Here is a 16803-nt window from a genome sequence, read left to right as displayed (position 1 = left end):
CCGTTACAGAGAATATTTGCATTTAAACCCAACCGTTATGCACCCATCAATGACGATTTTATTCTTATTCAACATGAGCTTGATTTGAGGATCTTGTCTCCTTGAATCGGGCTATATATAGAAGAGTTAACAACCATTGTAGACATAAGAAACTCTGTATACAAAAAGCTATAATCTATTTTCTTATTGCGTTCAATTTGAACACTTGAACATTGCATTCATTCTTGTCTTCGGAAAGACTAAGTTCTTAGTCAGACTTGTTATCTCTTCTAATTTCATTTGATAATCTTATCTTTGTTCTCGTTTACTTATTATTTTTGGGTCAAATCAATTCGTTTGTCTATAAACTATACTATAAATTCAATTGTACTATTTTACGGGTAAACATGCACTATATCAATCAATAAAAATTATGTAAAAAAAAAGTTTTGGTAAATAACAGTGGACGTTAAAAATAAATGCAAAATTTTATTTTATTGATGAAATTGTTTATTCATTTTAAGAGGACCAAATTTATATATAGTATTGTTAAAATTAACTTTATATATATATATATATATATATATATATATATATATATATATATATATATATATATATATATATATATATATATTCTTTCTAATTATCCATTTAGAAATCAATAGATAACTTTACGCTTAATTCTAATTTATGAAGAAATGATGTTCATTCTCTTGGAGAATAAAAAATACAATCAGATCTTAATTTATCAAGATTCTAAAATAAATGTTTTCTGTAGAACCAACATAATATCAACAATCAAGTCTTGTAATTGTGTAAAACGAAGTACCTTAAAATTGTCAAAAAACCATATGAATGAATAGATAAATAAATATTCATATGTCATTATTATTACTTTGATGGTTTCCAATAAAAATCAAATTTTAAATATTTTAACATCACAAGTTTCTTTAATAAGAGTTCAATCAACTAAGTGTTAATTTCGAATTAGTTTATATAAATCTTGGTTATGGCAATATTCTATTATGACTATTTTCTTATAGACAGAGTTTTCAAGCCATAAATATTTTTGAAACGAATATTAGATCATATTAATTTTTGCATCTGTTATTGAACTTAGATGAGGAGAAGCCATTCCATAAAACTAAATGTATGATTTTGTGTAGCAGAAGCAGAAGCAGAAATCTTGCCTAATTAGTTACTTGGCATAAATTATTCAAACAAAAAAGAATAAAATTCCTAAATATTAGGAGTTCTTACATAATTCAAATAAGAAAAAAGTTTGATAGTTAAAATTTAAGTCAATTAAGGAAATAATTAAATAATTATTTTATTCAATATAAATTTTATTTTAAAAGAATAAAAAAACGAATAATATTCTGTTAAGAGTCTTCGTATTTTTAATATAAAATAATTAAAATATTTGTCAAGAGACCTCCTTTGCATGCCCTTTCCTTTTTTAAAAAACAAATTGTACCTGAGACTATTTTCTCGTTTCTCCTTTGTTATGTTAGTAGCATGTGGGACACAATTTATCTTGTTAAATGATCTCGAGCAATCATCACATTTTGAGATAATCTTCTATTTTATGTAACACTACTTATTTTATTCTTTTTTTTATCGGATATTCCCTAAAGGACATTTCATTTCAATACTAGTAATAGCCATATGAATGTATGAAACATTTATAACCATAAGTTCTAAAATATTTTTTAAAATTTCTTGTCCAACCGCTAACATAATATAACGTGGAGGGAGTATTCTTCTTTTTTGGTTTACCCTTTTGGTATATGAAAATCATGGCTCGACTATTTCAAATTTAATTTACGTCAGTATAACCACCCCCCCCCCCCCCCACACACCCCAAAATGGTAATTAATCTTATTTGACTTCTTCCGAGTAAACCACCCTATTTAGTCTAAAATTGTCCATTTCTTTTAGTGGCATAGTAAACTTCACTTGTCTATAGATAGTATTCCCTCCTTGGCTCCTCTCAACTTAACTGCCCCAGCTATCTCCGCTCTCTCCACCTCTTCACGTTTTCATTGCCATATCAAAACCTCTTAATTCCCTCTCTTTTATCACTTTCTAAAACTTTCCATTAACTCATGCCTTTAATGGAGAAAATGGATATGAATCTATCCAAAATAGAGGACGCTAACCAGCATATCAAAAACGTTGATCCTACCCCAACACAAAACGTCGTCGCTACCCCGGGGGATGAGTATTACTTACCAGCAGAAGAAGATATTATTTCCAACGAAAATGGAAAGTACAATGATTCTGTTTCAAAAGGTCACGTGACAACGATTTCAAATCCCGTTAATACTCTAACAGAAAATATTTTGAATTCCGTTAATCACGGAGGACCGCAAGATATAAATTCAGCTGTCTCTTACAACGAAAACGATTCAGTTAAAGAAAACGGCAACGTATTAGGGGTAATCCAGCCACATAACTTGCTCCCGCAGCCGGAGGCACCACCGGGAATAGCGGTTATCGTCTCTCCACGTGACCTGAATCGTTCTAAGTCCATGCCGGAGAACTTCGACATGCCGGCGATCGGCAAATTCTTCCGCGAGAAGAGCAACAGCTTATCGTCGGCCATCACGAAGCGGTTGTCGTCGATGAGGGAATCCCTCGACGACGAGAAAGTACCGAAATCGGAATCGCACGTGACGGAGTTCAATCTCTCCGGACTAAAAGTGATCGTGAACTTAAAACCTCCGGCGGACCAGCAACAACAACAACAACAGGGGAAGACGAAGCTGTTAGGAAGAGTGAGTTTCTTCTCGAGATCCAATTGCAGGGACTGCACCGCCGTGAGGTCGTTTCTGCGCAAGGAAAATCTCAACTACGTGGAAATTAACGTCGACGTGTATCGTGAGAGAGAACAGGAATTAATCGAAAGGATCGGAAGTGCAACGGTGCCGCAAATATTTCTGAATGAGAAGTTGTTAGGTGGATTGGTGGCGTTGAACTCGCTACGCAATAGCGGAATGTTGGAGAAGAAATTGGAGGAAACGTTGTCCGGAAAATGCCCGGAGGATGCACCGGCGCCACCGGTTTACGGGTTTGACGATCATGAGGAAGAGGAGCGGAATGACGAGATGATAGAGATAGTGAGAGTATTGAGGCAAAGGCTTCCAATACAGGACAGAATCATGAGGTTGAAAATAGTAAAGAACTGCTTCTCCGGTGCTGAGCTTGTGGAGGTTCTGATTCACCACTTGGACTGCGGCAGAAAGAAGGTACGCTCCTTTCAAACCATTTTCATTTTCTATTTTACTTTTACTTTTGAAATTGTCTTAATTTTCTAATATTCCATAACCTGTGGTATATTTTGTTTCTAGATTTGATTAAACTTTGAATACTGTTTCAAATATTACTCTTTCACCATTTTATATGAAGAAAATTAACTGGTAATGTTTGAATGTTTAGATTTTATTTTGAAAAGGAATTAACTAAATCAAATTCTATTTAACATTAAAATGTGATAATTCCATTTCTACTTTGCCCATGACATGTAGAGTAAGAATTTTACATACACGATAAATGTTTTGCTCCATTTACGATTTAAGCTTGGGGGCAACTTAAATAATAACGACAGTAGCAGCTGAATGACGGTTGCACTTCAATTTTCTTTTTCTTTTTTTTTTATTTGGGGGGGGTGGTTTGGGGGGGGGGGGGGGGTTTGTAAATTGTTTGGTGCTACTAGGGGTAATGATTGCAGGTTTGTGCTTACAATGCATTTACCGGATTTAGGACTGGAATATAAGAACAGCCTCAGGCTTAATATTGTATGTGCTATATTAACATTAATTCTACATAATGTGCAACTAATTCGTTTGATCTTATTTAATTTATGCATACTTTTGAAATGTAGACTTTTTAATTGATTAGATTTATTCCAAAGAAAAGGATTGCGGAACTAATTTAGCATAAAGTATAAATTGGATGAATTACAAAATAACGAAAAGGAACAAGAAAACGTTCATGGAATTAGGATTGAAGAAATGGAAAAAAAAAACTGCAAGGGGGATAATTGTTTAGATTAGCTTGATCTTTGAATTACTGAAAACGTAAATGGCGTGAATGGAGTAGGTTAAAGTAAATTTAGAGGCTAAAATTTAGAAAAAAGTGGGTACGATAATTTAGGATTAAGGGTGTAAAAAGCTTTTGAAAGGGAAAATAACGAAATTGATCTTACTGGGACTTTTTATTCGGAAACAAAAATATTTCGCACTTTTGGGGATCAAGAAAGGAGTTTGACCTTATTATCTTTTGCTAATTTAAATTAGTCAGCTGAAATCACAACTAATATTCTTTTACTAATCTCAGCCAGAAACCCAAGCATGATATTAATGTTTTAGGATTTTGAGTATATTGGGAATCTATCCTGTGCAGATATTAATGTAAACTTATATCCACCTTAAAAGTACTGTTTCTCAAAAAGAATAACATGATTCGGGATACAAAAGTCAACTCATCTAATTTCTATGTAGATTGGGACTTTAATTTCTTACTTTTTAGAATAATTTAAATATTTGGTAACTATATAAAGAGTAGTACAAATCACAATTTTTATAATTGGAAATAATAAAGAGATTGTTTAGATAAATTATAGGCATAGACAAATAGTTTGCCTCCTCTGAATTGTTGTACTGCAGTAGCGCGAAACAATTTGACTCAAAGAATAATTAATACAACAAAGTATCAATCTATTCGAGACAGATGAGTAATTTATTAAATAAATTAAATGTAAACGTGAATTTGATTTTTAAAATTTTCCTTATTTTCTCTTAACAATCTCTTTCTTCTTTCAAAAAGTTTTATACTACAATTCATATAACACCCCGTTTTAAAAATAATTTGAATACGATATATGTGTTTGAAGTGATTCCCTTGCACTAATTTTATAAATTTTTCTTTATGAAATAAATTAGTCTTTATTTAAACTAAGACCATGTTAATGTAATACTTATATTTTAAACCAAGTTTTTTTTTTTAATCAAGTCATAACAAGGAGTAGAATGAAATGAGTTAAAAAAAAAAATGCAATGAGTTTAAAGCAGATAGGTCATAGTGATTTAACTCCTGAAGTTAAAGTAGTCTTTGCCGATACCGCTTTGGTCACAGTCAAAATAATAAAAGTCAGGCGCAGTTTCTGCCGAAACACACGTCTACCTTGGGCTCACGTAGGACTTGAAAAAGGGTCCGTTATTCCGTGGTCCCGTCGTTGTCGTGCTGGTAATGAATATACCCACACGCTTTTGAAATCAGTGCAATCAATTGACTTGGAAATTATGGTATACAATCAATTGATGAAGTCATTAGCATGTTTCTCGGGTTAATTTGACAAGTTATTTGGAAAGTGGACACCTTAAGCGTTGCCATTTATTTGCCTCGTCATAATACTAGACGCGTGAATTGGTCTTTTCTGCCACGCGCTGAAAGTTTTTTGCTGTTTGAAAAATAAAAAAACCCCTAATTCAAGAAGTTTTGCTTTTAGTATTATTTGATCTTTTGATAGGAATATTGGATGTAGTATTCTATTTTATGCTATATTTGGAAAGGAGATGAAAGGATAGGGATGCTGTAAGAAAATCAACGTGAAACCAATGGAAAAGTTCTTTTTCTTACTAGCTCCGTTCCATTTTATATGAATTTATTTTTTTTTTGATCAGTTTTAAAAAGAATGATCCCTTTCTAAATTTGGAAACAATTTAGATTAAACTTTCAATTCTATCCTTAATGAGAAACTTTTATAACAAAATACTATGGACCCATTTTTGACTTGTTTCACAAATTCCAAAAGTGTTTATTTTTTTGTTAAACTCTGTACTCAGTCAAACAGATTCACATAAATTGAAACGGAAGGAGTAATAGACTTTCTTTTCTTAGGTATAAAAGCAACGTGAGGACGACGTAAATAATAATTTAGTAAAACATGTACTCTTATTCACTTTCAATCTATTCCCTTTCAATAATTTTGTACTATCTTGGCACTTGACTTAATCTTATGAATAACATTTGTTTGGTCGTAAAATTGCTAAGTGACTTTTTATTATGATGTCACTCGGCTTAATATGATGTCCTTATTTTTTCTTATATATATATATATATATATATAAAGATAATATAATATATAATATATAGATACATCATTTAATATAACATAGATTTCTTACTTCGTCCAAAATATATGAATTTTATTATTTTGTAAAAAATGTATCAATATTTTGATTATTTATTTTCTACATTATATGGAATAGACTTTTCTTCTATTTTGTATTCAAAATAAAGTTTTGATATTTACATATTTTACATCGTTCAAAATATATGTTCTTTTATTATTTGTGTAAATGTATTAATATTTTTAGAATATATTTTCTTCATTATATGAAATAAGCAATTAGACTTTTCTTCTATCTTATTTTCAACATTTTTATATTTTTATATTTTTAACTATGTTGCTTGTAATTATTTCAAATTCAAATTAAACTTTTCTTCTATATTTAAATTATTAAAAAAGAGTAACTAATTATTAATAATAAATAATGTATAATGTAATTTTATTAAAATTTAAATTCAAAAAGAAACTGATTATTACCTAATCCAATTAATTTTGTCCTAAAATTGCCAAGTGGACTCTTATTATGTTGTCACTTGGCTTAATATGGTATCTTTGCCTCTCCTATTATATATAAATTTAAATTAAAATTAAAAAAGAGTACCTAGTTATTAATAATAAATAAATATAATGTAATTTTATTAAAATTTAAATTCAAAAAGAAACTGATTATTACCTAATCCAATTAATTTTGTCCTAAAATTGCCAAGTGGACTCTTATTATGTTGTCACTTGGCTTAATATGGTGTCTTTACCTCTCCTATTATATATAACTAGTTTTTTATTATATTATATTATATATATATATATATATATATATATATATATATATATATATATATATATATATATATATATATATATATATGAATTGGTATTTTTTTATTTTTCGTTTTTATAGGTAATTATAAGATATTTATATTTATTAATTCAAGTAGTGTAACCAATTAAGTCAAAATTTAAAATTCAAAAAAAAAAATTAGTTAGAAAGATAGTTTATTTTGTTTTAACATTGCCACTTGGTTTTTTGTGATTATGCCACTTGTCTTAATATAATGCTTTTGCTTCTACTATTCTATATAGAATATAGATAGATTAGAGGTATAAAGAAAATTTTAGGTTGTGTGTCTGTCCTCTAACCGAATTAGCGCATCTTCCTTTCTCTTTGTTGAATAGTGGAGCACCCCTCCAGTGAAGCAAGACTGAATCTAGAGAGTTTGATCCATGTACTCTGTTCTTTGTACACTTTTATTCCCATTTAACTATACCTAGAGGTAGTGTGGTGGTATAGTTGATGTGTGCAAGATGGTCCATAATACTTGTATGACTCAAAATTTAGATCTAGGTTTATACAATTAGATTTATAGTTAAAAAGGGTTAATCTTAGTCAATATTAATATCCAAACGATGAACCGAATGTATTTAAGGAAGGTGTCTCTCGTGTGTTGTTGGATAGCAATAAATAATGACAATAATGATGTAATGAATGACTCAAAAATATGAAAGAGAGCAATAAATAACAATAAATGACATTCAAGTAAATAAGTGGATAGAGGTCACCCGACGAAGGTGAGATTCCCCAATAATTCCTCTGACAATGATAGAGAATGATAAACCTTTGAATATTCCGATCCTTCTTGGATCGGGGAAGGAAAGATAGATAAAGATCTAAAAAGGTGAACTTCGTATGTATGTGATAAAGAGAGAATCTTTAGATAATGTCAATATGTTGTTCTTTACAATGAATGTCCAATTCCCCCTATAACTACTTCCTACCATTGTGTGAGGTTGAGTTTGTTGCGACCATAGTACAACTGGGAAGAAAATTCATTGAAATATTCTCTAGGGAATAGTGATCCTAGAATTAGTCGTTACTATTTTTTGAAAAGGAGTGCTCGTCTTCATCCTCGTCTTCAATCTTGACCTCACCGACGACGCATTGTCTTATCGTGACGTCGACCCTTTGAGGTCAGGTTATTGTATCCTTTCGACGACACGTGGCAGTTCCGGAAGGCTCCCTTTATATTGTCTTGGTCAACGTATGACGTGATATTCTTCGCCCATACAATACTGTCATTATTAAAATATTCAATGGACATTTTTCTTTTGACATTTCTTTGTACTCACTTGTTTTCTGCTTCAAGTTCAATCATCTCTCCACGATCTTTAGTAAAGTAACTTTCGGTTAGCTCGGTAGTTTAATCGAGGTGTGCGCAAGTTAGTTTGAGTACTATCAATATTTTAAAAAAATGAATGGACATTTTTGACATTTCTTTGTGCTCACTTATTTTCTGCTTCAAGTTCAATCGTCCCTCCATGATCTTCAGTAGATTAACTTTCTGGTGGACAATTGGATTAGTCTGGATTTCTGATTGTTAGCGGAACTGATTCTGGAGTTTTAGCATCTTTGTGTGCACAACACTAATCCAGCCAGCATGAGTTAAAAAAAAAGGGTGGCACAATCATTTTGTGGTTCAAATTTAATTTTTTTAAACATAAAAGTTACTTTAGGTTCATTGATAGCATAGTGCTTAAGTATAGCAATGTGTAGACTAGGAAGCATAATGCCAAATGAAATCTAAAATCTTATAACGTGAGTGATGGAGAAGTGTGCATGCAACACTACCAGTGCCTTACAATACTTTATCAACTAACAGAAAGCCATTGATTTTCTGCATGAGCCTATATTTTGGAGTAATAACTATTTGATCTCTAACGTAGGCTGTGGAAATTGGGAAGAAATTGTCGAGAAGGCATTTTATTCACCACGTCTTCGGGTAAGAACTTTACAAGGACTTTAGGACTGGTGTCCATCAGTGTAGATTTGATTCTATTGGCAACACTTTTTTCACTACTGTTTAATTATTCGCAGAGAAAATGAATTTGAAGATGGAAACCACTTCTATAGATTCCTTGAACATGAGCCTTTCATTCCCAAAAGCTATAATTTTCGAGGATCCACAAATGACAATGAACCCAAGGATGCTGCTGTGCTAGGCCAAAGGCTTGGCAAAATAATGTCTGCCTTACTTGAGTCTTACGCCTCTGATGATCGGCATCATCTTGATTATGTAGGCATCAGCAACAGCGAAGAATTTCGGAGGTAACTGCTTTTTTATTGGTTTTTTGGACACTGTTAAGTGACTTGTGTTAATTGACTTGTGGGTTCAGTTTGATAATCTCCATCTTAGATTTCCTTGATAAGAGTTACCCTAGCAACTTCAGCCTGCAGCTCATTTTGCCATTTTGATTTTACTCTTTTCTATCTGCAAACATGTAGCAGATCAGATGATGCATATTTGTTTGTTGTTCTTTTCTTTCCTTCTTCATAATCATAGAAAAAGTTTCAGCTAGGTTGCCAAATAATGCTTTTTCTCTTCATATAATTCTTTAGTTGAATATATAGGACATCTTTTACTCTTGTTGTCCACTATTTTGACTAAAGGACTTTTGACCTTCCCATTGAATTTCTCCAATGCCCGTCTCCTTTAAGTCCTTTGCTTCGCTTCTCTATATAGTACTCTGTTAAGCAGTCCCTAAAGAAAGATTTTCGAATTTTAAAGGAGGAAGTGGTTTTTGTGATAAATAAACGGTACTTCGACCAAGAGCTGAATTGTTTGTAACCTCATTCCCTATAGGAAATCAAAGTGCTTCGTTAGAAGTGCATATTTCTAATCAATATTTTCGAAGGGAGCAAAGTTCCCTTTTGATGTTCATTTCTTAAGATTGAGGCTTTCAGAAGAAGCACCAAAAGCAGTCTTCCCTATTTCCTACTCAAGATTGCGAATCTCCACAATGAATCTCTTAAGTTCTGTGCCAAGCACGCTATAATGCGTATAAATGCTTTTAGATGAATCAATGATTATAAATAAATATACAGTAGGAGCTGAAGCTCTTCTATGTCGTAGTCCAAAATGTTTAGCCTCAAAAATATTCACAGAAGAAGTTTGGGTTGTAAGACATGATCAGAAAGGGTTCTGGTCACTTCAGTAATGAAGGATATGGGGTTTTCGCGACTAAACAACGTTTAGAAGAGTGGAAGATCACTCTAAGCCTTCGTATATGTGGAAAGTGATTTGCTTTATTTCATTGAGATATAGATGACTTATTAATGAAGAACGGACACTACATACTACTATCCACTATTACACTACAGGATAATGTGCCTAAAATAACAGCTTAGAAGCATCTCCACTTGATCTTGCCATTTGTTTCCAGTTAGGGGCCATATTTATGACACTTGTAATATGCCTAGGTGGAGATGACCTTCTAGTCGTTCTTCTGAAAATTTCTCATATTAATTAACTAACCAAATTTAGTAGAATATCAGAGAAAAGCTGATCCCGGCAGCCATATTTCAATTTGCAACTTTAGCGCATTCTGGAAACAGGTTAACTTCAATGCTCCATATGAATATCTTTATACAAAAAATGGAATTGCAGAACGTTTTGCTCACCTGGCTTGAGAAAGAGCAGACAGAAACCCTGCAGTTTCTGCGATTAGCCAGGCTCTTATAGGGAATATCTTACTGCCAAGTATAGTATAACTGACATTAGCTGCAGCAGATAGCTAAAGAGATCTGAGTACAGTATCAGTAAAACTCAAGCAAACAGGTCGCAATGGATGCGAAAGGGGTTCATTCCAGAAAGAGGCAGAAGAACAATTTCTAGTCGCACCCATTCTACCAGAGATACACCTATGTGCCTTAGCTTCAAATTGTTTCCTCCCACACCATGGGCAATCAGATGGAACTTCGGCCTCCCAGAAATCTTTTGTCCTAGTAGTATAGTGCAGATTCATTTCATCTACAGTATGTCTATCTTGCTATAATTGGCTGAAAGATGTCTCAAAATGGATTGCAGCATTCCATATCTTGAAAATTATCGTGCCCAAGCCTTCCATCCACTAATAGATTCCCATTAAACCTTGGATTTGTTCTGCTTCATGTCTAGTCCAGACACAAAAAACATATAAAAATTCTCTCAAGCTAGTGCACCACCCTCTTTAAGAGGACTGAAAGCTTGCCCTAGGAGTTTGTATGGTATGTAATGGTAGCTGTTGATTGCACCTGCCAGCATAAGTAAGCTACATATTTTCCCACCTTGCTTCTACTAAAAAAGCATCCTGCTAAAGGACCAGTACACCTATTTGAGAATTTGGCAGTCACTAAAGATGCTTAAATTCCGTGACAAATAAAATCGAAATCCAAAATCAGCCTATGGCTCTATCTGCAAATGGGAAATTTGAACTCATAATATATAACACCCTTCTTGATACTTTACTTAATTAGTGCACATCGACAACTCCTCCATCCCTAAGATGATTCCTTAATGACTCTTGTATTAGAAGAATGTTATCAGCAGACCCCTATTCTTTAAAAAAACATACTGGTTCAAAGTCAGAAGATATGAACCATCTGCTAGAATATCTTAGTCATTACTTCAGGAACGTTGTCATAAGTGAGTTTTTACCTTCGAGATAACCTTGTTAGTCAAGCTTGCATCATGCTGAAAATCAACTCTTTATGTGATTCATAGTCAACTTCCTATGGATAATAGTCTGCAGACTATCTTTTGAGAACTCATCCCTTGAGTGTCAGAAAGCTAGTCCGTCTCTATATATCCACCAAAAAGAAAATCCATCTATTTTCTTTAGTAAGTTTCAAAGTCCAATTTCTTGTTTGTTAACAACAAACCAAGACCTTAATATAAGATAGTGGGGTTTTTATGATATCTAATCTTTCTGTTGCCTTATAAATGCAGATATATAAATTTGGCTCAGGATCTCCACAGGGTGAACATCCTAACGCTTACAGCAGATGAGAAGCTAGCCTTCTTTCTGAACTTGCATAATGCTATGGCCATTCATGCCGTGATCAGGGTTGGTCATCCTGGGGGGATGATTGATAGGAGAGCGTTTTTCTCTGAGTTCCAGTACATAGTGGGTGGTTATTCCTATTCCCTATCAGGGCTAAAAGATGGCATACTTAGAAGCAACCGAAGAGCTCCTTTTTCGCTGATGAGACCCTTCCCTAGCAGAGACGAGCGTCTGGAGGTAACCCCTGTTTCTTAGTTTTCTGTAAGAACTGTTGCAACTTTTTAATACTTTTTATATTTAAAATGTATGCTGCTTCAGTCACATGATGTTGTGATAGACAGCATGGAGCCAATTTCAGGATTTTGCTCAATACTATATGTTCTGTTCTTTCTTTTTCTGAAAGTAAGAAACTAAGAATGGAACTCACACCTATTATATTATATGAAGGACTTCCACCTATACCTTGAATTCAGCATTAACTTTCTTGTTTTGTATTAATATATATTCCTTTTGCAGATGGCTTTTTCGAAAGTTAATCCATTAATCCATTTTGGACTATGCAATGCAACAAGATCAAGTCCAGCAGTAAAATTCTTCGCACCTCAAAGCGTGGAGTCTGAACTAAGATATGCTGCAAGAGATTATTTCCAGAGGGATGATGGAATGCAAGTGGATTTGGCGAAGAGAACTGTCTACCTTAACCGAATGATCAAGTGGTAAAGTTCTTAACTGCAGAATCCTGTAGATAAAAATGGGGGGAGGGTGTGTGTAGATCAAGTGGTTATCTGATTTTGATGGCCATGATTCCACTTTACATTTGATAATTTTCTTTTCAGCCCTAAGATTTAAGGAAAAATACATGACCTTTTAAATTTTGGTATTTTGACTTTCCAATATACATATCTTTTCTTTTGGACATGCTACATGTTAGTCTTGCATCTGTTACCTTTGTAACTTGATATTATGCTTGGCAAACTAGTTCAAAAGTCTTATGTACCACATATTCCTTTTGCAGGTACAGTGCTGATTTTGGACAGGAAAAGGACATTCTAAAGTGGATTACAGGTTATCTAGATGCAACTAAAGCAGGTCTTTTGACACATCTTATGGGTGATGGTGGCCCTGTTAATGTTGTTTATCAGAGTTATGATTGGTCTTTAAATGCTTGACCAAACTGTTTTCTGCTATAGGGAAATTCTATGGAACACTTTATTTCTTCTTTTTCTTATCAACCCCGCTTCTTAATTTGTTTTAGTGTTCATCTCTCAATTTCTCACAAAGTGGGGCATTGTTGATTGTCCTCTTCGTAGCATAGTTGAAAATTTGTGTATAGAAGAAACTTGTTATGGACATGTTGTAATCACTTCATACAGTCCTCAAAGGAAAAAAAAAACGAAAACGGAAGGCTGGAGTCCCAACTCAACTCCGACTAGTTAGGCAAATGAGTTTGAATAAAAGAGGACTGTAAATGAAACTAGGCTAATATCACAACTAAAGGTTTCTTGAAATGTCAGGTATAAGGGCAATGGTGACATGTCAAGAGCAAGGGGTTTTGATCTCGAGGGCAAAATGGATAATCAATCTAACTGGATAATGGAAATGTCAAGGGGTTTTGATCTCGAGGGCCCTAAAGTTTCAATTTTGTAGTACAATACTCTTATAAGTTTTTCACGCTTGGCGTAATACTTAACTGAACCTGTTTGGTTGGGCACGAAATGTAAGAAAAAATAAAGACTTTTTAAATTTGTGATTCTAAACAAGTCAAAAAAAGTTCAGAATATTTATGTGGTTATAAAAGCTTCTCATTAAGGGTAGAATTGAAAGTTTAAGCTAAATTGATTCTAAATTTAGAAAGAAGTTATTCTTTTTGGAACGAATCGGGAGTAGATTCACATAATCTAGAACGGTGGGAGTACTCGTTACGATTTAAGAGACCAAAAGTCAACATTTAAGCGACAAAACTGCCTTATGACTTCAACCCGATAAATATGACTTTAGTATGAGAATATTAGTATAACCCAAATAATCATGGGTTTAGTCAGATGCCTGTTTAATTAGCAGGTTATGACTAATGAATCAATTAGTTGAAGTATGTAGATGGCTTCTCTTTTGTTCCACACTTGTCGGAGCTGTCTTAGTCATTACTCCACCTCATGCAATACAATTACACGATATATATTTCCATTTTAGGTTATTACACTTTTTCCTTATTAATTTGTTAACTAATAAAAGGTGATATTGTTTTTGTTTCAACATTCTTTTCTTATTAATTTCATCCCAAATAAGTTACATTTTTTATTTGAAAAATAATTTGACCTTAAATTTTCCCGTATATTATTAGATACACGTTTTTATAGCAATAAAATTGTTAAAATATCATGACATGTTTAAAATTATAATTTTTTTTTGTTAAATTTCATATGTAGTCAAACACCACAATATATAAAATAAAATAAAAAGAGACAGAGGAAGTAATTTTCTTCAACACGCTTTTACTTGGAAATTTCAACATGCATATTTTAGGACGTTTGAATGGAATAATAAGCCATACTACCAGATTAATTCTCCTTCTCAAATCTAAGACTAGAAATTGTACTGTTAAATCAGTCGTTTCTCTAATACGCCATATATTTAAGGGCAGATAAACCGTCGTCTACCAAATGACACTACCTACTTCTACCAGGTTCAGTTGACTTTTGGTATATATATATATATATATATATATATATATATATATATAATCTTCAATAAAATAAACAAAGTCGATAGTTTCTTCCATAATTCATTAGAAAAAGATCATTTCTTAGTTGTATGGGCCAAAATCTGCCCCAAAGGTATTTGGTCTAATATGACATTAAGGAAAGAGTCGATCGAGGTCGACCAAAAGGCAGTAAAATTCATGGCGGAGGTGCCAAAATTGGTCGAGGTCGAGCACTGCGCAAAGGACAATAACGGCTAGTTCTCAGGATAAGACATTAGAGAGAATATTCTATTCCCTACATTTGTACTATTCGGGTTTACTAGGGATATGTGTTGGATATATAAGGGAAAAGAAAAAGGGAAGAAAGGCATGTAATATTCATTTTGATAAGAAGACTTTTGAGAAGAAGATTCTCTCTCTTGCAAGAATATAAAGACTACCTTTTGGTAAAGATTCTTGTTCAAATTATTCCTCACCTTTTTACCAGATCCGATGATTGTTCATACAAATCTTAGACATATCGGTCACTCATTATTGTCAGGAGAAACATTCATTCAACCCATCCATTATTGGGTGAATCATTCTCCTTATTTACTTAAATGCGTTTATTACCATTTATTGTTAGCTATATCTCCATCAGTGTTCATGCTTTAAGAATATTCTGCACTTGTTGTCATCACCTATTTACGGGATCTGTCCCCATCTACTGCATATTTTAGAGATTAGTATAAAGACTAGATTTAACCCCTTATTATATAAATTAAATAGTTTAACCGAAAATTATACTTTTTGGTCAAACAATTTGGCACCGTCTGTGAGGACCTTCTAGTTAAGTCTTTTAGTTTCTTCTAGATCTACAACCGATACTGGTTACTGACGCAAAGAAAAAAAGAACCTTCTTCTCTGCATGCATAGATCTAACGTGGCAGGTAACAGAGAAGAAAGAACGAGAATAATGAGTGACCTCCCAACCAACCTCATGGACATCATAGACCAAAGCTCTGAAGTAGTGGATGAGGACACAACGCCCAATACCTCTCCTAGGCGAGGTGGATCACCCCCTCCCCACTGCAGCATCACAAAATCCCTTGGCAAGACAGCCTCCACGTCTGTAGGATAGAAGATACCACCAAAGATAAAGAAGCTCCTTGAGGCTTGGCTAATTGATACACTGACCAGCGTCCTCCATAAGCCCGTTCAGGATGCGGTCGCAGCAAAGACGAGAACTTGTGCTGCATCACCAGTGGATGAGCAACATGATCAACCTCCTCCACCCACGACGACATGTATTACTCACAATGTTGTTAACAATGCACGCGACGACACTCTCACAGCCATTCTAAAAAGGATTGAGGAAATGGAAAACGAGAACAAGATACTTCAGGATCAAATGAGAGAGCACCAAGAAAGGGTCGATAAAATACCGGGCGCTTCTAAGTTATTGCCGAAGAGAGATGCCGGCTGGTTCATCGAGCAGTCGTATAGTGATAGCGTTGTCCCACATTCCATACCAAAGACCTTTAAAAATGCCACCTTATCTGAAAATATACGATGGCACGACCGACCCCAAGGATCATGTGACCCATTATGTCACCGCCGTGAAAGGCAATGACCTCGCTAAAGAATAAGTATCCTCCATTCTACTAAAGAAGTTCGGCGAAACCCTCATGGGAGGTGCATTAACCTAGTACTCGCTACTGCCAGCACGTTCCATCAAAACCTTTGAGTAAATGGCCGATAAGTTCGTGACGCCCCATGCTAGGGCCAAGAGTGAATGACATCTTTTCTATCAAACAGTCCACGGGAGAAAGACCGAGGGACTTCCTCGCCCGTTTTAACCGGGTAAGAATGACTTTGCCCAATGTATCAGAAGGAACGGCGGTAGCTGCTTTTCAACACGGGCTAAACAGAAATGGTTCAAGGGCGATAAGAAAATTATTAAGCCGGCTTATGAAATATCCCCAACGACTTGGGATGAAATACATAATGTGTATTGTGCCAAAGTACGAGCAGACGAAGACGATCTCAATGGGCCGACTCATCGACTGGCCTCAGTACAAGCGGAATTCAGAAAAGATCGGAGGATTGATATTAGAAGAGATCCAGCGGCCTCACTGCCAAATCGGGAACGACATCTCCCATATGTCAGAACTACCGATGTATCCTCTCT

The 16803-nt window shown here is 34.0% G+C and overlaps 1 protein-coding gene across 1 annotated transcript; it reads left to right on the top strand.

The window, feature by feature from the left end:
- Positions 1-1943: 1943 nt before the first annotated feature.
- Positions 1944-13262, top strand: LOC107813271 (uncharacterized). Its single transcript, XM_016638518.2, has 6 exons — positions 1944-3233; positions 8837-8892; positions 8988-9218; positions 11878-12169; positions 12449-12648; positions 12948-13262. The coding sequence occupies exons 1-6, from the start codon at positions 2091-2093 to the stop codon at positions 13099-13101; spliced, it is 2076 nt and encodes a 691-aa protein (XP_016494004.1). The 5' UTR covers positions 1944-2090; the 3' UTR covers positions 13102-13262.
- Positions 13263-16803: the final 3541 nt, after the last annotated feature.

Source organism: Nicotiana tabacum, chromosome 9 (genome assembly GCF_000715075.1).
Source record: "Nicotiana tabacum cultivar K326 chromosome 9, ASM71507v2, whole genome shotgun sequence".
NCBI classification, from domain to species: domain Eukaryota; kingdom Viridiplantae; phylum Streptophyta; class Magnoliopsida; order Solanales; family Solanaceae; genus Nicotiana; species Nicotiana tabacum.
This window is presented reverse-complemented; position numbering and strand designations above follow the sequence as displayed.